A 22,785-nucleotide genomic window follows, 5' to 3' on the forward strand; every position below is an offset into this window, starting at 1 on the left:
TTAGATTTGGAGATTCTGCGCGCAGCCTGCTGCACGAGCAGAGAGAGGTGGGAGCTCATGGTGTCGCAGCATTCGGCTTCGGTTAGTGCTATTTGGGATCCTTGGGCCGTATTAACTTTAACTCCTACCCATACCATAACCTTAGCCCTTACCCAAATGTAAACTTTAAAGTGGAGGTAGAGACGTCCCGAGGATACCGGATAGCAAGGACAATTCTGGGTCCGACTAGACTCAATCCATGTTGAGTAAACAGTGGGCAGCTACTGTATATGGTATGAGATCAGATCAGATCACCATTTAATCCAAGTACATGTAACCTTAGAAAATACAAAAGAGGGATGTGTGTGTGTGCATGTGCATGCTCGTGTGGGAGCGAGAGAGAGAGAGATATCAGGGCGTCCTAATTGTTGTGAAAATCAAGTGTTCATCTCTATTTCATTTCAATTACATGAAAAATCACATTACAGCAAAAACGTAGTTTTTATTTGAAAACCGTCCCATCAATAGAACTTCCAAGCCTCAGGGCTTGGTGTGTCAACAACAGAAGGAGGCCAGCTTGGGGCAGGAACACACTATGTTAAAACAACACAACATGTAAGGTCAGTCAGATCCCGCAGTGGGAGGAGTCAGAGTCACACGGTAACAACACATGAAGTGAACATTTGAACTATATGAGTCATGACTACGTTTTACTTCTGTATTAATGCATGTATTATCATTAACACAGCTGTTATTAAGACATGTAGAGCCTATCATTGGTACAGGCTGAGAGAGAGGGGGACAAGAGATAGAGATGGGAGTGTTGGGGTATTAGTCCAGGTCTACAAGAGAGCAGGCCTCGATCTCCGACACCAGCCGATGAGGGAACAGTTTGTACTGCAGCCAGGTGGGTTCTGGGACACAGAAGGAGGGAGGTGATAGACATGTTACATCAAATGAAGACAATATAAGCACATACTGTCTCTGACTGAACCCTGAGGTCTCCTAACCACTGAACAGTCACATAGAAAGACTAGTAAGGCACCAAGGGGTTTTCCATAGATCCTGTTAGACAGGGCACCAGTTCTGGGTTCCCAACTCACCCAGGTAGCAGAAGGGGGGGTTGAGCCTGCCGTCGAAACAGGTCTGTGTGTAGGGGAAGCTGCACTGCTTCCTGGAGTGTTTACAGTAGAACGTCACGCTCTCCCCGTGAGGAACCACCGAGTCTGTCACGTCATAGGGCCAACGCTTCAGCCCACCAATCAGAACACGGCTCCGCTCCGCTATGATTGGACAGCGCGCTAAGAGCAGGAAGTACAGGATGAAGAACAAATAAAGAAGAAAGGTCAATATTCTACCTACACTCTCTCTGTCTCTCAACCACACACACACACACACACACACACACACACACACACACACACACACACACACACACACACACACACACACACACACACACACACACACACACACAGTGGGCCCTGGGTGTATCAGTTAGAACTCACCTCTGCAGTAGGGCACTGTGCTCCAGGTGCCGTTGGGCTGGCAGGTGACCCGGTTGGGTCCATCCAGCAGGTGGTTCTTCTTACAGAGGTAATAGATGGCATCGCCCACATCGTACTCAGTCCTCTGTACCGCCACCAGGTACCCCTGGTTCACCTCCTGGGGGGGCGGGCACCACACCCCTGGAACAGGAGAGAGAGGGTCACTGTATATACACATTTACTTGTTCTTCAAGCCTGCACACCCTGTGAGTCCCTAGGATCAGACCAGGATACAAGAACATTGCTGAATGAATTGGCAAGAGATGTTATTCTCTGTTTCGGCCAAAAGGTGGCAGTAAAGCACTATGAAACATAACAACCGACATTTCAGTCTCTCTCACACATAAAAAGACACACACACACAAAGTAGACCGATTTCATGTGCAGAGTACAATAACCTCCTCCGCAAAATACACACACACAAACACACAACCACACTCAAAAGGCCCCATCCACCCACACGCCAACCATCAAATTCCATGGCTCTGATGCTCTCCCTCTGCTTGCCCTCTCTCTATCAAACACTATATATTATAAAACACACACACACGTACTTTGACAGATGGGGTGAGGATACTGCCAGGTCTGATCAATATTACAGAAATTCTCACTGTTTCCCACCAGCTCCCTGGAGAGAGAATGGGGGGAGAGAATGAGAGAGAGGGGGTGGTTATATGACTAATTGACTGGTAATACACTAAGCGGTGTAGCAGGGGTTAAATGTTCACCTCTCCGTTGTCTCTGTTTCAGAAAGTCTGTATTTTGCATACAATACATGATTCCAATTGACATATGCATTGGGATGTGATTATTAGATGTGAGTCAGTAAAAAGCATATTAATGGCCTAGTTAACAACAGTATTGTAGATAGCCCAGTCTCTACATAATGAAGTTCCTCCACTTCCACCCTTACCACCCATCTCTCTCTCTCCTTTGTCTGCCATCTGTCTTTCATCGCTCTCTCTCTCTCTGTCTCAAACCTCTCATCCTGCCTCTCGCTCTCCCACCCTGCCTCTTTCAAACTCTCTAGCTTGCATCCTCTCTCTCTCATCTGTACCACCCATCTCTCTCTCTCCTTTGTCTGCCATCTGTCTTTCATCTCTCTCTCTCTCTCTGTCTCCAACCTCTCATCTTGCCTCTCGCTCTCCCACCCTGCCTCTTCCAACCTCTCTAGCTTGCATCCTCTCTCACTCTCTCTCTCTCTCTCTCTCTCTCATCTGTACCACCCATCTCTCTCTCTCCTTTCTCTGCCATCTGTCTTTCATCTCTCTCTCTCTGTCTCAAACCTCTCCTCCCACCCTGGCTCTTCCAACCTCTCTAGCTTGCATCCTCTCTAGCTTGCATCCTCTCTCTCTCTCTCTCTCTCTCTCTCTCTCTCTCTCTCTCTCTCTCCCCCCCCCCCCCCCCCCCTCTCTCTCTCTCTCTCTCTCTCTCTCTCTCTCTCTCTCTCTCTCTCTCTCTCTCTCTATCTCTCCCTCTCTCGCTCTCTTCCTCCCTCCTCTCTCGCTCTCTCTCCCTCCCTCCCTCTCTCTCTCTCTCTCTCCCTCTCTATCCCTCTTCCTCCCTCCCTCCCTCTCTCTCTCTCTCTCCCTCTTCCTCCCTCCCTCTCTCTCTCTCCCTCCCCTCTCTCTCTCTCCCTCTCTCGCTCTCTCCCTCCCTCTTCCTCCCTCTCTCTCTCCCTCTCCCTCCCTCCCTCCCTCTCTCTCTCTCTCTCTCTCTCTCTCTCTCTCTCTCTCCCTCTCTATCCCTCTTCCTCCCTCCCTCTCTCTCTCTCCCTCTTCCTCCCTCCCTCTCTCTCTCTCCCTCTTCCTCCCTCCCTCTCTCTCTCTCTCTCTCTCTCTCTCTCTCTCTCTCTCTCTCTCTCTCTCTCTCTCTCTCTCTCTCTCTCTCTCTCTCTCTCTCTCTCTCTCTCTCCCTCCCTCCCTCCCTCCCTCCCTCCCTCCCTCCCTCACCCAGACAGACAGGTGTAGCGGATGGTTGTTCCAGCGACTGTGGATCCATCGATGCTGAAGGTGTTGGTCAACTCCTGAGTTAAAGGACATGAGACCTGGGGGGAGGTGGGGGCTACAGAGGGGGCAGACGTAGATGCACATGAGGGAGGGAGGAGGCAAGAGAAGGGTGGAAGAGAGAGGGAGGAGAGAGTGAGAAGCACATCTGTAACAAAACACATTTGTACATTCTGTTCTGGCTCACACACACACACACACACACACACACACACACACACACACACACACACACACACACACACACACACACACACACACACACACACCACACACAGGGTGCTGATTATATTTTGCAGTGCCTTCAGAAAGTATTCACACCTCCACACCATTCCCAATCAGAGACAACAATAGACAGCTGTCCCTGATTGAGAATCATACCCGGCCAAAACAAAGAAATAGAAAGCATAGACTTCCCACCCAAGTCACACCCTGACCTAACAAACATAGAGAAAAAAGGGTCTCTAAGGTCAGGGCGTGAAAATTCAACCCCTTTGTTATAGCAAGCCTAAATAAGTTCAGGAGTAAACATTTGCTTAACAAGTCACATAATAAATTGCATGGAATAACTCTGTGTGGAATAATGGTGTTTATTAACATGATTTTTGAATGACTACCTCATCTCTGTACCCCACACATACAATTATCTATAAGGTCCCTCAGTCGAGCAGTGAATTTCAAACACAGATTCAACCACAAAAACCATGGAGGTTTTCCAATGCCTTGCAAGGGGCTGGGTAAAAAAAAGCAGATATTGAATATCCCTTTGAGCATGGTATATTAATTACACTTCGGATGGTGTATAAATACAATCAGTCACTACAAAGATACAGGCGTCCTTCCTCAGTTGCCAGAGAGGAAGGAAACCGATCAGGGATGTCAACATGAGGCCAATGGTGACTTTAAAACAGTTTGTCACACCCTGATCAGCTTCACTTGTCCTCATTCTTTTCTCCACCCCCTCCAGGTGTTGTTTATTTTCCCCAGTGTATTTATCCCTGTGTCTCTGTGCCAGTTCGTCTTGTATGTTCCAAGTCAACCAGCGCTTTTCCCGTACTCCTGCCTTTGCTATTCTCTTTTTTCTAGTTCTCCCGGTTTTGACGGTTCTGTACTCTGTACCCGCCTGCCTGACCATTCTGCCTGCCTTGACCACGAGCCTGTCTGCCACTCTGTACCTCCTGGACTCTGATCTGGTTTTGACCTTTTGCCTGTCCACAACCATTATCTTGCCTACTCCTTTTGTATTATTAAACATTGTAAGACTCCAACCATCTGCCTCCTCTGTCTGCATCTGGGTCTCGCCTTGTGTCATGATACTGTTATAGTTTAATGGCTGTGATAGGAGAAAACTGAGGATGGATCAACAACATTGCAGTTACTCCACAATACTAATCTAAATGACGGAATGAAACAAAGGAAGTCTGTACAGGATGAAAATATTCCAAACATGCACCCTGTTTGCAATAAGGCACTGAATTAATGCTGTATTATATGTTTGGGGAAAATCCAACACAACACATCACTGAGCACCAGTCTTCCTATTTTCAAGCATAGTGGTGGCTGCATCATGTTGTGGGTATAGTTGTCATCGGCAAAGACTAGGGAGGTCTTTTTGAATATAAAGAAAATGAATAGAGCTAAGCACAGGCTGTCACGCCCTGACCTTAGAGATCATTTTTATCTCTATTTTGGTTTCAGGGCGTGAGTTGGGGTGGGCATTCTATGTTTTGTGTTCTATGTTTTCTATTTCTGTGTGTTTGGCCGGGTGTGGTTCTCAATCAGAGGCAGCTGTCTATCGTTGTCTCTGATTGAGAACCATACTTAGGTAGCCTTTTCCCACCTGTGTTTTGTAAGGTAGTTGTTTTCTGTTTTTGTGTCTGCACCAGACAGAACGGTTTCGGTTTCGTTCGTTCTCTTTGTTATTTTTGTAATTTCAGAGTTCAGTTCTAATAAAAGTATGAACACATACCACGCTGCACCTTGGTCCTCTCCTTCCAACAGCCGTTACAGAACTACTCACCACCAAAGGACCAAGCAGCGTGAAAGAGAGGACTGGACATGGGAGGACATTCTGGACAGCAAGGGATCCTACACATGGGAGGAGATCCTGGCTGGAAGGGATCGCCTCCCATGGCCAGGAGAGCGGAGGCAGCAGGAGAAAGGAACCAGCGGTATGAGGGAACACAGCTGGCAAGGAAGACTGAGAGGCAGCCCCAAAAATATTTTGTTGGGGGGCACACAGGGTGTGTGGCGGAGTCATGTTGGAGACCTAAGCCCACTCCCCGTGCTTACCGGGGCAAGCATGTGACTGGTCAGGCCCCGTGCTATGGGGTGTTGCGCACTGTGTCTCGGCCGAGCATTCACAGGCCAGTGTGCTCGGTGCCAGCGTCCCACATTTGCCGGGTCGAAGCTGGCATCCAGCCAGAACGGGTGATGCCAGCCCTGCTCTCCAGAACTCCAGTGCGTCTCCTCAGGCCAGGATATCCTGCGCCGGCTCTAAGCACAGTTTCCCCAGTTCGCCAGGAGAACCCTGTGCGGCCTGTTCCAGCTCCCCTCACGTGCCGGGCTAGAGTGGGCATTCAGCCTGGAAGACTGGTGCCAAGGCTACGCACCAGATCTCCAGTGCTCCCCCACAACCCGGTCTATCCTGTGCCTCCTCCACAGACCAGGCCTCCAGTAGGTCTCCCCAGCCTGGTGAGTCCTGTGCCTGCTCCCAGAGCCAGGTCTCCTGTGTGTTTCCCCAGCCTGGTCAGTCCGGAGCTGCCCGAGTCGCCCTCCTGTCCGGAGCTGCCCAAGTCGCCCTCCTGTCCGGAGCTGCCCGAGTCGCCCTCCTGTCCGGAGCTGCCCGAGTCACCCTCCTGTCCGGAGCTGCCAGAGTCGCCCTCCTGTCCGGAGCTTCCAGAGTCTCCCTCCTGTCCGGGGCCCGCGGCGAGGGTCTCCGGGGTCGGCGGCGAGGGTCCCCGCTCCAGAGGCGCCACCTAAGTGGGCCAAGCCCAAGGTGGAGCGGGGACCACGTCCCGCACCAGAGCCGCCACCGCGGATAGATGCCCACCCAGACCCTCCCCTATAGGTTTAGGTTTTGCGGCCAGAGTCCGCATCATTGGGGGGGGGGGGGGGGGTACTGTCACGCCCTGACCTTAGAGATCCTTTTTATCTCTATTTTGGTTTCAGGGCGTGAGTTGGGGTGGGCATCCTATGTTTTGTGTTCTATGTTTTCTATTTCTGTGTGTTTGGCCGGGTGTGGTTCTCAATCAGAGGCAGATGTCTATCGTTGTCTCTGATTGCGAACCATACTTAGGTAGCCTTTTCCCACCTGTGTTTTGTAAGGTAGTTGTTTTCTGTTTTTGTGTCTGCACCAGACAGAACTGTGTCGGTTTTGTTCATTCTCTTTGTTATTTTTGTTATTTCAGTGTTCAGTTCAAATAAAAGTATGAACACGAACCACGCTGCACCTTGGTCCTCTCCTTCCAACAGCCGTTACACAGGCAACGTAAAAAGAGAACCTGTTTCAGTCTGCTTTCCAACAGATACTGGGAGACAAATCCCCTTTCAGCAGGACAATAAACTAAAATGCAAGGACATTGGAGTTACTTACCAAGACGACATTGAATGTTACTAAGTGGCCTAGTTACAGTTTTGACTTAAATCGTCTTGAAAATGTCTAGCAATGATCAACAATGAACTTGACAATGCTTGAAGAATTTTAAAAAGAATAATGGGCAAATATTGTACAATCAAGGCTTGCTAAGCTCTTAGACTCGTCCAGAAAAGCTCACAGCTTTTCCTCGCTGCCAAAAGGTGATCTAACATGTGGGTTGAATATACTTCTCTAATCAAAATATAATCTTTTTCATTAATAAAAAAAACATGTTTCTTCCACTGAGACATTACAGAATATTTTGTGTAGATTGTTGACAAAAAAAATCTATTAAATCTATTTTAATCGCACTTTGTAACACAACAAAATGTGGAAAAAGACAAGGGGTGTGTGAACTTTCTAAAGGCTCTGTATGTCATTCACTGTTGGTGCCTATGTGCTGTTGAGCATAATACCATTCATAGCCTACACACATACAGAAACACACACACATTGTTGAAAGACACACATATCAGCATGTAACTAATGTGCATAATAGGATTCATAGAAAATACAGGAACACAACACGCAAATACACACAGACAGACACACACACACAGAGCAGTGTTTAGCTAATGTGAATAACGGTATTGAGAGAAAGGTAACAGCTGGAGTGCATTCGGAAAGTACTCAGATGCCTTGACTCAATCTACACACAATAAACCATAATGACAAATTGAAAACAGGTTTTTAGACATTTTAGCTATTTTATTACAAATAAAAAACAGAAATACCTTATTTACATAAGTATTCAAATCATTTGCTATGAGACTCGAAATTTAACTCAGGTACATCCTGTTTCCATTGATCATCCTCGAGATGTTTCTACAACTTGATTGGAGGCCACCTGTGGTAAATTCAATTGATTAGACATGATTTGGAAAGGCACACAACTGTCTATATAAGGTCCCACAGTTGACAGTGCATGTCAGAGCAAAAACCAAGACATGAGGTCAAAGGAATTGAAGGTCCTCAAGAACCCAATGGTGGAAGAAGTTTGGAACCACCAAAACTCTTCCTAGAGCTGGCCGCCAAGCCAAACTGAACAATAGGGGGGAGAAGGGCCATGGTCAGGGAGGTGACCAAGAACCCGAGGGTCACACTAACAGGGCTCCAGAGTTCCTCTGTGGAGATGGGAGGACCTTCAAGAAGGACAACCATCTCTGCAGCATTCCACCAATCAGGCATTTATGATAGAGTGGCCAGACAGGAGCCACTCCTCAGTAAAATGCACATGACAGCCCGCTTGGAGTTTGCCAAAAGGCACCTAAATACTCTACGGCCATGAGAAACAAGATTTTTTGGTCTGATGAAACCAAGATTGAACTCTTTGGCCTGAATGCCAAGCGTCACATCTGGAGGAAACCTGGCACCAACCCTACGGTGAAGCATGAATGTGGCAGCATCATGCTATGGGGATGTGTTTCAGCGGCAGGGACTGAGAGACTAGTCAGGATCGAGGCAAAGATGAACGGAGCAAAGTACAGCGAGATCCTTGATGAAAACCTACTCTGGAGCTCTCAGGACCTCAGACTGGGGCGAAGGTTCACCTTCTAACAGGACAACAACCCTAAGCACACAGCCAAGACAACGCAGGAGTGGCTTCGGGACAAGTGACGGAATGTCCTTGAGTGGCCCGGCCAGAGCCCGGAATTTAACCCAATCGAACATCTCTGGAGAGGCCTGAAAATAGCTGTGCAGCAACACTCCCCATCAAACCTGGCAGAGCTTGAGAGGATATGCAGAGAAGAATGGGAGAAACTCCCCAAATACAGGTGTCCCAGCTTGTTGCGTCGTACCCATGAAGACTTGAGGCTGTAATCGTGCTTCAACAAAGTACTGAGTAAAGTGTCTGAATACTTTTTTTATTTTTTTTATTTTATAAATTTGCCTAAACGTCTAAAAAACCGTTTTTGCTTTGTCATTATGGGGTATTGTGTTTAGACCAATGAAGAAGAAAAAACTATTTAAGAAATTTTTGAATCCGGCTGTAACCTAACAACGTGTAAAAGTCAAGGAGTCTGAATACTTTCCGAATGCACTATAGGTGCGAGATGACACAGCAGACAGGGAGAAGTGGAATGGGGGGTCTCCTCTTCAGCGTCAACATAGCGGTCAACACCTCACATGTCCCTTTAACGTTTGTAGGTTATAGGTGTTGCAGGTTGTCGTAGCTATGAGTCAGGAAACTGAATATCCTTTGTGAAAACAGGAATCTGAAAATAGATTATGATACCTAGTTGATAAGCATGCATACTGCTGCAGAGAGAGAGAGAGAGAGAGAATGACAGAGTGACAAAGAGCGTGACAGAGAGAGAGCGAGAGTGTGACAGAGTGACAGAGTGAGAGAGAGATACAGTGGCAGAGATAGAGAGACAGTGGCAGAGAGAGAGAGAGAGAGAGAGAGAGACAGTGGCAGAGAGAGAGAGAGAGAGAGAGAGACAGTGGCAGAGAGAGAGAGACAGTGGCAGAGAGAGAGAGAGAGAGACTGAGAAAGAGAAATATAGAAAGAGAGAGATGCTGCATTAGTTGTGTAACCACATGGATGGCTCATTCCTGGAAGTACGAGAGCCTCTCGTTCGTGGAAATATAAATATCAAGAGAGGCTCTTTGTAGGGGAGTTGAAGTGACCTCAGACTTATAGGGAGGGATGTTCGATGGGTAGTGTGATATGCAGAGTAACGACAGCAGGTAGAGAGAGGCTCTTTGTAGGGGAGTTGAAGTGACCTCAGACTTATAGGGAGGGATGTTCGATGGGTAGTGTGATATGCAGAGTAACGACAGCAGGTAGAGAGAGGCTCTCTTCTGTGTAAAACTCTCCCATAGACACACATGAGCAACATCAAAAGGGGTCAGTTCACTGAGTGTTTTTGAAATATATCTAATCCTACACGTAGCTATATAAATTCTGTATGGGCGGGTGAGTGAGTTGAGTGTGTGGCTGTATGGGGAGTGAGTGTGAGTGCCTGGAGCTGGGTTGGTTCAGTGTTCTAACTGTGGCCCTCCTCTCTCTGTGTGCTCTCCAGCCTCCCTCCCTCCCTGTCTGCCTCCCACACAGCCAGGGCCCAGTGTGAAACTACTGTTGGCTGACAGGTAGCTCTGTCTTAAAGGAGTGATAGTGAAACCAGGTGGTCAAAGCTGTGCACCTCTTTCCTGGTCAAGTCCACCACATATGTGCACACACACACACACACACACACACACACACACACACACACACACACACACACACACACACACACACACACACACACACACGCACACACACACACTGCACACCTCTCTCTACAGCCCAGTTCTGCTTCACCAAACAGACACACTAAATAGCCCAGAGCTGCTTACTTGTCCTTGGCTCTCTCTGAGGGGAGAGACCTTATCAGGGGCCTCTCAGATGGAAAAGGATGAGAGGAGAAGAGGATGAGTGGAAGAAAGGATGAGAGAGGAGAGAGGAGAGGAGAAGAGGGAACAGCATGGCCCAGAGCTGCATGAGCAAGAGAGCTCTCTGACTGTGATCCGTCGCCCACACACATCACACACACACACACACACACACACACACACACACACACACACACACACACACACACAAACAGCTCTTTGACACTATCTGTGATCCACCTCCCACACACATTCAATGTATACACAAAATCTCTTCCTTTCTCTCGCCCCCCCTCCCTCTCTCCCCCCTCCTCTCTCTCTCTCCCCCCTCACCCCCCCCCCCTCTCTCTCCCTCTCTCTCTCCCCTCTCTCTCTCTCTCTCTCTCTCTCTCTCCCCTCTCCCCCCCCACTCTCTGTCTCTCTCTCTTAAACTCACACACATACATACACACAGCTATTTGACACTCTGACAGTGATCTACCGCCCACTGCCTCTCAATAAGCACGATGGAGCACAGCTCGAATACACAACTGTACAGAATACACACAGGAAGACACCCAGCCAACCTACTGCCTGTCTCTAAGAAGGAGCTCTGTGAGATTGGGACATGCACATACACACACACACACACACACACACACATACACAAACACAAACATATAACACTGTAAGTACACACACACACACACAAACATATCACACTATAAGTACACACACACACACACACACACAAACACAAACATATAACACTATAAGTACACACACACACACACACAAACAAACAAGCACAAACATATAACACAATAAGTGCACACACACACACACAAACATAAACATATCACACTATAATTACATACACACACACAAACACGAACATATAACACTATAAGTACACACACACACACACACACACACAATAGTGCACAGAGGACACAAATGCATGCAGACCTTCATACTCTTAAAATACACACTTGACTCACACACTGAAACACACAACAGTTAAATAAAGGTTAAAAGAACCCAGCCAGGAGGAGATGAAGACTAGAACATGCTCTTTCACCCTATCTGGCACAGACACTGTGAACTAATCAAGCCCTGCCTCTCTCTGGACAGCAGTCCTAGTATCAACAGCTGATCGTCCCATTGCTAAGGCAATTTAGAGAATGGGCCCTGGTTACACAATGTCTCAGTCTATGCAAACAGACAAACTGCCAACCAAATAACACCATCACAGAGGCCCTCATTCCTGACCTCACACACACACACACACACACTTTTTTTTTCTCAGCACTATTGGTTAGATTCTGTAAGTAAGCATTTCACTGTTGTATTTCACTGTTGTATTCGGCGCACGTGCCAAATAAACTTTGATTTGATTTGATTTGACTCACACACAGACACCTAGAACCTCAAAGGGTGAAGAACCCTGAAGAACCCTTTTTGAACCATTTTTTGTAACAGTGAAAAACTGCTTCTGGGATAAAAGATTAATAGAATAGAATATGATGTAACACATAGAAATGGACTGAATGGAACAGAGGGAGTGAAATATGTTCTATTCCATTCACTGTGCAATCTACAGTATGTGTATTCCATTCCATTCTTTGGGGGCAGCAGGTAGCCTAGCGGTTAAGAGCGTTGAGCCAGTAACTCCCTTGAGCAAGGCAGATAATCCCCCAACAACATGGACGTCAAGTAAGGGAGTCCCCCGCACCTCTCTGATTCAGAAGGGTTGGGTTAAATGAGGAAGACACATTTCAGTTGAATTCATTCAGTTATGTAACTAACTAGGTACCCCCTTCCCTTCCCCTTCCCTATTTCCAGGGTCCTTCTAATGAGCAGAGATAATGTTATCTAAATTGCATCCAGAACATTCTGCCTCTCTGCTCTGTTCTTGTACCCACCTGTGCAGTTGGGATCATCACCGCTCCATTGTCGGTCGCCTTGGCAACGACGGATGGCTGCATCCAAGCCATTGGGCAACATGTAGCCTGTGTCACAACGCACCTCGAGGAGGGCAGAGAAAGAGGGAGTGGGAGAGAGGAGGGAAGCAACAAAGCTGTTCCCTGAGGGCAGGGGCCAGGGACAAGTACGACCTGGGGAAGAAAGAGAGGAAGAGATGGAGGAGTGGACAGGTTAACGAGGAAAGATCAGATAATCAAGAACCGTTTAGAATGGGCTTAGTGTGTTTCTGGGCAGATGAACTGAAAAGGCACTTCCAGATGGGGCATCACTGGTGATGATGTAAAGCCATGTTGAGTGCCCTCATTTCCTCATTTGGAACACACATGAACATGTGCAATGATTTAAATTAACCCCCGCAGCTAAGGCCCAACTGACAAACCAGAACACAAACACGTACCTGGAGCCACACAGCTGAGGTCCAACTGACAAACCAGAACACACACATGAACCTGGAGCCACACAGCTGAGGTCCAACTGACAAACAAAGAACACACACACACATGTACCTGGAGCCACACAGCTGAGGACACACTGACAAACCAGAACACACACACGTACCTGGAGCCACACAGCTGAGGCCACACTGGCCATCACACAGACACTGGCGCTTGTTGCCACAGTCCTTGTCCTGTGTACAGGGTTTTGGACACGTCCTTCTCCGTTCGTTACCCAGCAGCCTCTCTGGACACGCATCAGATGCCTGGACTAGGAGAGAGACAGAGGTGGAGAGATGTGGCCCTCTAGCTCAGTTGGTAGAGGATGGTGAATGCTGGTTTGATGGTTTGATATCCGGGACCACCCAAATGAGAAAACTTTTTTTTATGTCTGCAAGTCACTTTGGATAGAAGTGTCTACTAAATGGCAGATATTATTATATTATGTCAGAGGTCTTCAACCCCCTCCCAGGTAAACCGGCCCCCCAGGGACCCCCTCCCAGGTAAACCGGCCCCCCAGGGACCCCATCCCAGGTAAACCGGCCCCCCAGGGACCCACTCCCAAGTAAACCGGCCCCCCAGGGACCCCCTCCCAGGTAAACCGTCCACCCAGGGACCCCCTCCCAGGTAAACCGGCCCCCCAGGGACCCCCTCCCAGGTAAACCGTCCACCCAGGGACCCCCTCCCAGGTAAACCGTCCACCCAGGGACCCACTCCCAGGTAAACTGGCCACCCAGGGACCCCCTCCCAGGTAAACCGTCCACCCAGGGACCCACTCCCAGGTAAACTGGCCACCCAGGGACCCCCTCCCAGGTAAACCGTCCACCCAGGGACCCCCTCCCAGGTAAACCGTCCACCCAGGGACCCCCTCCCAGGTAAACCGTCCACCCAGGGACCCACTCCCAGGTAAACTGGCCACCCAGGGACCCCCTCCCAGGTAAACCGTCCACCCAGGGACCCCCTCCCAGGTAAACCGTCCACCCAGGAACCCCCTCCCAGGTAAACCGGACACCCAGGGACCCCCTCCCAGGTAAACCGGACACCCAGGGACCCACTCCCAGGTAAACCGGCCACCCAGGGACCCCCTCCCAGGTAAACCGTCCACCCAGGGACCCACTCCCAGGTAAACCGGCCACCCAGGGACCCACTCCCAGGTAAACCGGCCACCCAGGGACCCCCTCCCAAGTAAACCGGCCACCCAGGGACCCACTCCCAGGTAAACCGGCCACCCAGGGACCCCCTCCCAGGTAAACCGGACACCCAGGGACCCACTCCCAGGTAAACCGGCCACCCAGGGACCCCCTCCCAGATAAACCGGACACCCAGGGACCCCCTCCCAGGTAAACCGGCCACCCAGGGACCCCCTCCCAGGTAAACCGGACACCCTGTGTTGGGAAAAATGTATGTCCAAGACAAGTCAAGAAAGCTTACTTTCTTAATTGGCTCCAATAAGTGTAATTGTCTTTATATTAAGGGTTGAGAAATAAAGTTGGCATCATTAGATAGAAGATATTCTCCTTTTTTCTACTGTTGATATGTAATTCAAAATTCCTTTATTCTGTTGTTGCTAGCAATATTCATAAAAACACTGAGAGACCATATATACAGTACCAGTCAAAAGTTTGGACACCTACTCATTCAAGGGTTTTTCTTTATTTTTACTATTTTCTACATTATAGAATGATAGTGAAGACATCAAAACTATGAAATAACACATATGGAATCATGTAGTAAATGTATTTTTTAACAAATCAAAATATATATTCTTCAAAGTAGCCACCCTTTCCCTTTATGACAGCTTTACACACTCATGGCATTCTCTCAACCAGCTTCATAAGATAAGGTAGTCACCTGGAATCAATTTCAATTAAGCCTTGTTTTAAAAGTTAATTTGTGGAATTTATTTCCTTCTTAATGCGTTTGAGCCAATCAGATGTGTTGTGACAAGGTAGTGGGGTGTCGTGTCTTTACTATCATTAACTGAAGACTGATAGTTTTTATCAAAGATTCTCTGTAATTAGTATTACGCGATTAGACTGATTAATCATATAACCGTAATTACTAGGAAGTCGGGGCAGCAAGGAAAAATATTCAGATTACAAAGTTATAATTTCCTAAAATAACTTTTCTGATATTTTATCTGATCAATTAGTCTTCGAATGAATGAATTATTTACTTTACGTCACGTTAGTCTCATTTCAAACGTCGTAAATTGTTGGTTATCAGCACCAACCCAGTCTTCACTATGAGTCTCCATACATACATCAATTGTCTTAAATCATTTATTTATTACTAACTAAGTAATTCACAGAAATGCATAAACAAACAAACAAACAAGGTAAATGTGGTTACATGAAATGAAATGAGAATGTGCCCTAGTGGGCTAAACCGGCATGGCGGCTTGTTAGACAAAAGGGGAAGTGGGGTCGACTAAGAAGTCACTACAGAGTGATAATTATAACAATTGAAATGCTAATCCTTTGCACATGAACGCTCACTAATTCGGGAACAATTACAATCAATATATATATTTACCCTCAGTGTGTCGTTTTGATCGCTGGTGAAAAGTTTGTTTATTTGTAGAATTGTCCGTCTCTCTCTCTCTCTCTCTCTCTCTCTCTCTCTCTCTCTCTGTCGTGGTTATAGTGGATAGTTCAAAGTGACATTCATTCGGTTTGTTATAGAATGGATGTTTCGGCAGTTGTCGTTCTTCGCATTCAATGATACCGAATTCCTAGCTGCAGACTAGTAATTAATATCAAAGACTTGTTCTTATTCTGTCGGTATCGATAGTCTAAGAGTTTAACCACGTGGTATGGTTAAAAGATTCAGCAATGGTCTACAACCTTTGTCTCCCCTAAAGGAGAAAAACATGGTCTGCAACCTTTAGCCATCTCGTAATTGAGGTAAGCTCGGTCTGCTGATCGAAAACCCGAGTGGGGTTATTTTTCGGAAGGGCCGAAAAGGGCTGTCCCAGGAGGCCTGACCCTATCTGGGGTCAGGAGCGGTCCTCTGATTTAATTCAAATCAAAAGGGAATTGTATTTTTCTTCATTAAACAGTCCAAAATCATATTACACAATTATACAAACAGTATCATACATACTCATTCATCTTATACAACAATTAGATGTAAACCTTCTATCTGAGGCTATTATATAAACAGCATTATGGTAATGTGGCCACACCATCTCCCATGAGCTTCCCCAAGTTGTGACAAACGGACCAGTTCGTAGCTGGATTCTTCACCGATCTTTTATACTTTCTCCGGAACATGAAAGTTGTTCGTACCTCAAGTTCTGTGAGATGGATTGTCCTCTATGAAAATTGACTCTGCCTCTTATACTGTGTGTCCATGAGGAGATCCTCAGGAATTTACGACGTCTCTCTGACCACAGCAACCTAGTTGAAGGAGGCAAGGGGGAGGCAGGGAGAGGGGGATGGGGCTTGCTATACCCAAAGAGGCCAACGTCATGACAGGGGGTAAACAGAAGATGGCTCAATTTGGTAAAAGATCCAGACCTTATTAGAACAGCTCAAATAAGCAAAGAAAAATGACAGTCCATCATTACTTTGAGACATGAAGGTCAGTCAATACGAAAAATGTCAAGAACTTTGAAAGTTTCTTCCAGTGCAGTCGCAAAAACCATCAAGCGCTAAGATGAAACTGGCTCTCATGAGGACCACCACAGGAAAGGAAGACCCAGAGTTACCGCTGCTGCAGAGAATAGGTTCATTAGAGTTACCAGCATCAGAAATTGCAGCCCAAATAAATGCTTCACAGAGTTCAAGTAACAGACACATCTCAACATCAACTGTTCAGAGGAGACTGCATGAGTCAGGCCTTCATTCTCTGCATGTCTATTTCCCACCATGAAGCATGGAGGAGGAGGTGTGATGGTGTGGGGGTCCTTTGCTGGAGACACTATCTGTGATTCATTTAGAATTCAAAGCACACTTAACCAGCATGACTACCACTGCTTTCTGCAGCAATACGCCACCCCATCTGGTTTGCACTTAGTGGGACTATCATTTGTTTTTCAACAGGACAATGACCCAAAACACACCTCCAGGTATATAAGGGAGAGAGTGATGGAGTGTTGCATCAGATGACCTGGCCTCCACAATCCCCCAACCTCAACCAAATTGAGATGGTTTGGAATGAGTTGGACTGCAGAGTGAAGGAAAAGCAGTCAACAAGTGCTCATGTGGGAACTCCTTCAGTTGGAAAAGCATTCCAGGTGAATCTGGTTGAGAGAATGCCAAGAGTGTGCAAAGCTGTCATCAAGGAAAAGGTTGGCTACTTTGAAGAATCTCAAATATAAAATATATTTGGATTTGTTTAACACTTATTTGGCTAGTACATGATTCCGTATGTGTTATTTCATAGTTTTGATGTCTTCACTATTATTCTACAATGTAGAAAATAGTAAAAATAAAGAAAAACCCTTGAATGAGTAGGTGTGTCCAAACTTTTGACTGGTACTGTATATATTATATTTTTTTGCAGACAGCATGCATTACCTAGGCGGACCCCCAGTTGAATTATGTACAGTGCCTTCAGAAGGTTTTCACATCCCTTTACTTTTTCCACATTTTGTTGTGTTACAGCCTGAATTTAAAATTACTTGAGATTTTCTGTCACACAATACCCCATAATGTCAAAATTGAATTGTGTTTTTAGAAATTGTTACAAATTAATAAAAAAATTCAATCTGAAATGTCTTGAGTCAAGTACTCAACCCCTTTGCTACGGCAAGCCTAAATGACTTCAGGAATAAACATTTGCTTAACAAGTCACATAATAAGTTGCATGGACTAACTCTGTGTGCGATAATAGTGTTTAATAACATGTTTATTTTTGAATGACTACTCCATCTCTGTACCCCACACATACAATTATCTGTAAGGTCCCTCAGTCGAGCAGTGAATTTGAAACACAGATTCAACAAAAAAGATCAGGGAGGTTTTCCTATGCCTCAGAAAGAAGGGCACCTATTGGTATATGTTTTTTTTTTTTAAAGCAGACACTGAATATCCCTTTGAACATGGTGAAGTTATTAATTACAAGTTGGATGGTGTATCAAATACACCCAGTCACTATAAAGATACAGGCGTCCTTCCTAACTCAGTTGCCAGAGAGGAAGGAAACCGCTCCGGGATTTCACGATTAGGCCAATGGTGACTTTAAAACAGTTACAGAGTTAAATGGCTGTGATAGGAGAAAACTGAGGATGGCTCAACAACATTGTAGTTACTCCATAATAGTAACCTAAATGACAGAGCGAAAATAAGCAAGCCTGTACTGTCACACCCTGATCTGTTTCACCTGTCTTTGTGCTTGTCTCCACCCCCAAGTGTTTTATGCCTGTGTTCTCTGTTTATCTGTTGCCAGTTCGTGCCAGTTCGTTTCGTGAAACCTACCAGCATTTTTACACTTGCTCCTGTCTGTTCTAGTTCCTGTTTTCTAATTTTTCCTGGTTTTGACCATTCTGCCTGCCCTGACCCTGAGCCTGCCTACCATTCTGGGCCTTTTGCACCCTATCTGGATTACTGACCTCTGCCTGCCCTTGACCTGTCGTTTTGCCTGCCCCTGTCCTAGTAATAAACTTGTGTTACTTCAACACTGTCTGCATCTGGGTCTTACCTGAAACGTGCCATGTACAGAATAAAAATATTCCCAAAATACATCCTGTTTGCAATAAGGCACTAAAGTAAAACTGCAAAACAATTGGTCAAGGAATTCACTTTATTTCCTGAATACAAAGCATTTTGTTTGGGACAAATCCAACACAACACATCACTTTTTCAAGCATGGTGGTGGCTGCATCTTGTTGTGGGTATACTTGTCTTTGGCAAGGACTAGCGAGTTGTTTAGGATAAAAAGAAACGGAATAGAGCTAAGCACAGGCAAAATCCTAGAGGAAAACCTGTTTCAGTCTGCTTTCCAACAGACACTAGGATACAAATTCACCTTTCACCAAGACAATAACCCCAAATACAAGGCCAAATATACACTGGAGTTGCTTACCAAGATGACATAAAATGTCCCTGAGGGGCATAGTTAGAATGTTGGCTTAAATCGGATTGAAAATGGCTGTTTAGCAATGATCAACAACCAACTTAACAGAGCTTGAAGAATAAATAAAAAATTATGTGCAAATATTTTGGGCTCCCGCGTGGTGCAGTAGTCTAAGACACTACATCTCAGTGCAAGAGGAGTCACCTGTTTCAAATCCAGGCTGCATCACATCCGGCCGTGATTGGGCGGTGTTGTCTAGGTTTGGCCGGGGTAGGCCATCATTGTAAATAAGAATTTGTTCTTAACTGATTCGCCTAGTTAAATAAAAATAAATTGTACAATCCAGGTGTGCAAAGCTCTTAGAGACTTACCCAGAAAGATCCACAGCTATAAGGTGATTTGAATGTATTAACTCAGGGGTGTGAATACTTAAGTAAATTAGATGTTTAATTTTCAATAAAGATGAATCAAATCAGACCTTGCCCAGGTGAGTGAAATGGAGAGGTCGGAACATGAAATCGTAGTTGAAATGTGAACTGAAGTTTAAGTTGGAATCAAATGGGGCCTTTTTTCTATCAAACCTGGTACCAAAGATTGCAAAGAGGACCATTTTCTTCTGGCACATTTGTAGGTATTCATGTACTCAGGTAAGCAAAGGTTACAGTGCAGAATGTAAACCTGGTTATAGTTTGATAGAATAGGGGCCTAAATCTGATTCCAATTGGGCATCTAGTTCTGTGATTTCATCTCTTCCTGGGAATCCATTGTATTTTTCTTCCATGTGTTTAACATAAAACACATAATTAATTCATATCCGCAATACAGCATGGACTGTAGCCCAGCACACACACACACAAACACACACACACACACACACACACACACACACACACACACACACACACACACACACACACACACACACACACACACACACACACACACACACACACACACACAGACACACAGAGAGAGACACGCCCTTAATGTACAGCACATCTGGAACAGAGAAAGAGGGGTCCCCCAACTCGTGTTCTCTCATGCTGACAGCTGCACATGCGTGACCAATTAACAACATATATTCATATACTGTACACACAGGTGGACACAGGGGGACACACATACTACATACACACAACTGTGCAAACACACATACACAGACATTGTCTCTCATACAGCTGCAGTACACTGCCCTACCATAGCCGCAAGCAGGGATGCTGAGGGTGCTGCAGCACCCCTGAAAAATATTAATTTAAAAAAGAAATACAAAATTGGTGAACTGGGCCTTTATTACTCCTGTATACGTGGGGAAATTCACTTACAGTGTGTTACATTTAGTTTACTATTGTGTCTCATATTCCTAGCACGCAATGACTACTTCAAGCTTATGACTCTACAAACCTTTTGGATGCATTTGTTTTGGTTGTGTTTTGGATTATGTTGAGCATAATAGAAATGAATGCCAAATAATGTATTGTGTCATTTTGGAGTAACTTTTACTGTTAATAAGAATAGAATAGGTTTCTGAACACTATTACATTAATGTGGATGCTACCATGATCTCTAAAAATCGTGAGTTATTCGTGAATAAGGATGAGTGAGAAGGTTACAGAGGCATACAGTAAATATCATACCACCCAACGACTGCTAACCTCTGAGAGATTAGTGTGTTTTGCATGCTTTGTACAAAACACAACCAAAAGAAACTGCAAATGCATTCAATAACTTTGTAGTCGGGAGTGTATCAGCATGCCCCAACCATAACACACAACCAAAACCACAGCCTATGTCAATACAACAAAGACAGGAACAAATATTCAATATGCAGTACACTCATTGAAAAACAAATGCAAGCTCTAGGTTTTTAAATGATCTGAAATAATCAACTGATTTACTCATCTATCCAAGGGCCAAACCAAAGCCCAGCTCAGTCTAGGTGGGACAAGCTCTGTCTAGGAATCACATGCAGTTACATAGTGTCATAGAAAATGTGTGTGAGAGAGAGATAGAGGTCTGAGCTGAGCTTACCTGCAGTCTGCAGAGAGACAGAGCCAGCCAGAGCCCACAGAGACAGCAGCAGCACAGAGTCCATCCTTCCAGCCTAGACCCTGGTCTCAGCCGTTATGAGGGAGGCACACTGGGAAACAGAACATTTTGGGAAGAGGGGAACAAAAGGGAAAAGGGGGGAGAGAGAGGGAGGCATAAGGTACAGCCCAGGAACACACATCTGGTTTGCGTTGAGTGTTTAGAACACTGGGTAAAATTCCATTGGAAGAGACCTTTCACCCATTTATGTTGATAGAGCTGAGAGAAGGGGGTCAATAGATCAAACAGAGCAGCTGACATTACAGTCTCCCACTCACACACATACCTGTAATCAACAGGGTCTACTGATCAAACAGTTACAGGTTCGATTATTACTACCTGAGCCAGATCTCAAACACACACACACAATGATAATGTAAGGGGGTCGTACTGGCGGCAGAGAAGTCAGGCGCAGGAGAGCGAAAACTGTGTTAGAACGGCGCAGTTTAATAATAAAAATCACTATAAACAGAACAATCAATACAATGGGTAGAAAACCAGTCACACACCAGAAATAACGTGCACAAGCACTTACAATAAACAATTCCGGACAAGGACATGGGGGGAACAGAGGGTTAAATACACAACATGTAATGATGGTATTGAAACCAGGTGTGTGGGAAAACAAGACAAAATGAAAAATGGATCAATGATGGCTAAAAGACCGGCAACGCCGACCGCCGAACGCCGCCCGAACGAGGAGAGGAACCAACTGCAGCGGAAGTCGTGACAGTACCCCCCCCCTCTGGCAGCGCGCCGACACCGGCCTCGGGGACGACCCGGAGGGCGAGGTGCAGGGCGATCCGGACGAAGACGGTGGAACTCCTGAAGCATTGAAGGGTCTAACACGTCCTCGACCGGAACCCAGCACCTTTCCTCCGGACCGTACCCCTCCCACTCCACGAGATACTCCACGAGATACTGAAGGCCCCTCATGGAACGAGGGGTTAATACGGTAATCGGGAGGAAGCTGTAACCTATAACAAACCTTGTTCACTCTCCTCAGGACTTTAAATGGCCCCACAAACTGCGGACCCAGCCTCCGGCAGGGCAGGCGGCTGGACCGCTCGGTCTGACTCTGATGCCAAGGCGCCAGAACTGTGCTCTGATGCCAAGGCTGGTACCCCAGTACGCACTGGAAGGGAGAGAGGTTAGTGGAGGAGTGGCGAAGCGAGTTCTGTGCCATCTCGGCCCAGGGCACGAACGCCGCCCACTCCACCGGCCGGTCCCGGCAATAAGACAGCAGAAACCTGGCCACATCCTGGTTTACTCTTTCCACCTGCCCATTAGTCTCGGGGTGAAACCCCGAAGTAAGGCTGATCGAGACCCCCAGACGTTCCATTAATGCCTTCCAGATCCTAGACGTGAACTGGGGACCTCGATCAGACACTATATCCTCAGGCACCCCATAGTGCCTGAAAACGTGCCTGAACAAGGCCTCCGCAGTCTGTAGGGCCGTAGGGAGAACAGGCAGAGGGAGGAGATGACAGGACTTAGAGAACCGATCCACAACAACCAGGATCGCGGTGTTACCCTGTGAGGGGGAGATCAGTAAGAAAATCCACCGACAGGTGCGACCAAGGCCGTTGTGGAACGGGTAAGGGGTGTAGCTTCCCTCTGGGCAGGTGCCTAGGAGCCTTGCACTGGGTGCACACCGAGCAGGAGGAAACACAACCCTCATGTCCTTAGCCAAGGTAGGCCACCAGTACCTCACGCTCAAACAGCGCACTGTC

General features: G+C 46.5%; 1 protein-coding gene across 3 annotated transcripts; it reads right to left on the reverse strand.

Annotated features, from left to right (window-relative positions):
- Window positions 1–456: 456 nt before the first annotated feature.
- On the reverse strand, window positions 457–21,222 carry ntd5 (ntl-dependent gene 5). 3 transcript variants are annotated; one of them, XM_031787275.1, is made up of 8 exons: window positions 20,996–21,222; window positions 13,071–13,217; window positions 12,452–12,643; window positions 3,479–3,590; window positions 2,081–2,154; window positions 1,488–1,667; window positions 1,083–1,280; window positions 457–893 (listed from the first exon to the last, which is right to left on the reverse strand). In XM_031787275.1, exons 1-8 carry the CDS (start codon window positions 21,057–21,059, stop codon window positions 811–813), a joined length of 1,050 nt encoding a protein of 349 aa, XP_031643135.1. In that variant the 5' UTR covers window positions 21,060–21,222; the 3' UTR covers window positions 457–810. The 3 variants fall into 3 exon arrangements, with proteins under 3 accessions (XP_031643135.1, XP_031643136.1, XP_020331781.1); XM_031787276.1 differs by lacking the exon at window positions 13,071–13,217 and having other exon boundaries at window positions 20,996–21,091; XM_020476192.2 differs by lacking the exons at window positions 2,081–2,154; window positions 3,479–3,590 and having other exon boundaries at window positions 20,996–21,118.
- Window positions 21,223–22,785: the final 1,563 nt, after the last annotated feature.

Source organism: Oncorhynchus kisutch, linkage group LG13 (assembly GCF_002021735.2).
Source record: "Oncorhynchus kisutch isolate 150728-3 linkage group LG13, Okis_V2, whole genome shotgun sequence".
In the NCBI taxonomy this organism is placed as follows: domain Eukaryota; kingdom Metazoa; phylum Chordata; class Actinopteri; order Salmoniformes; family Salmonidae; genus Oncorhynchus; species Oncorhynchus kisutch.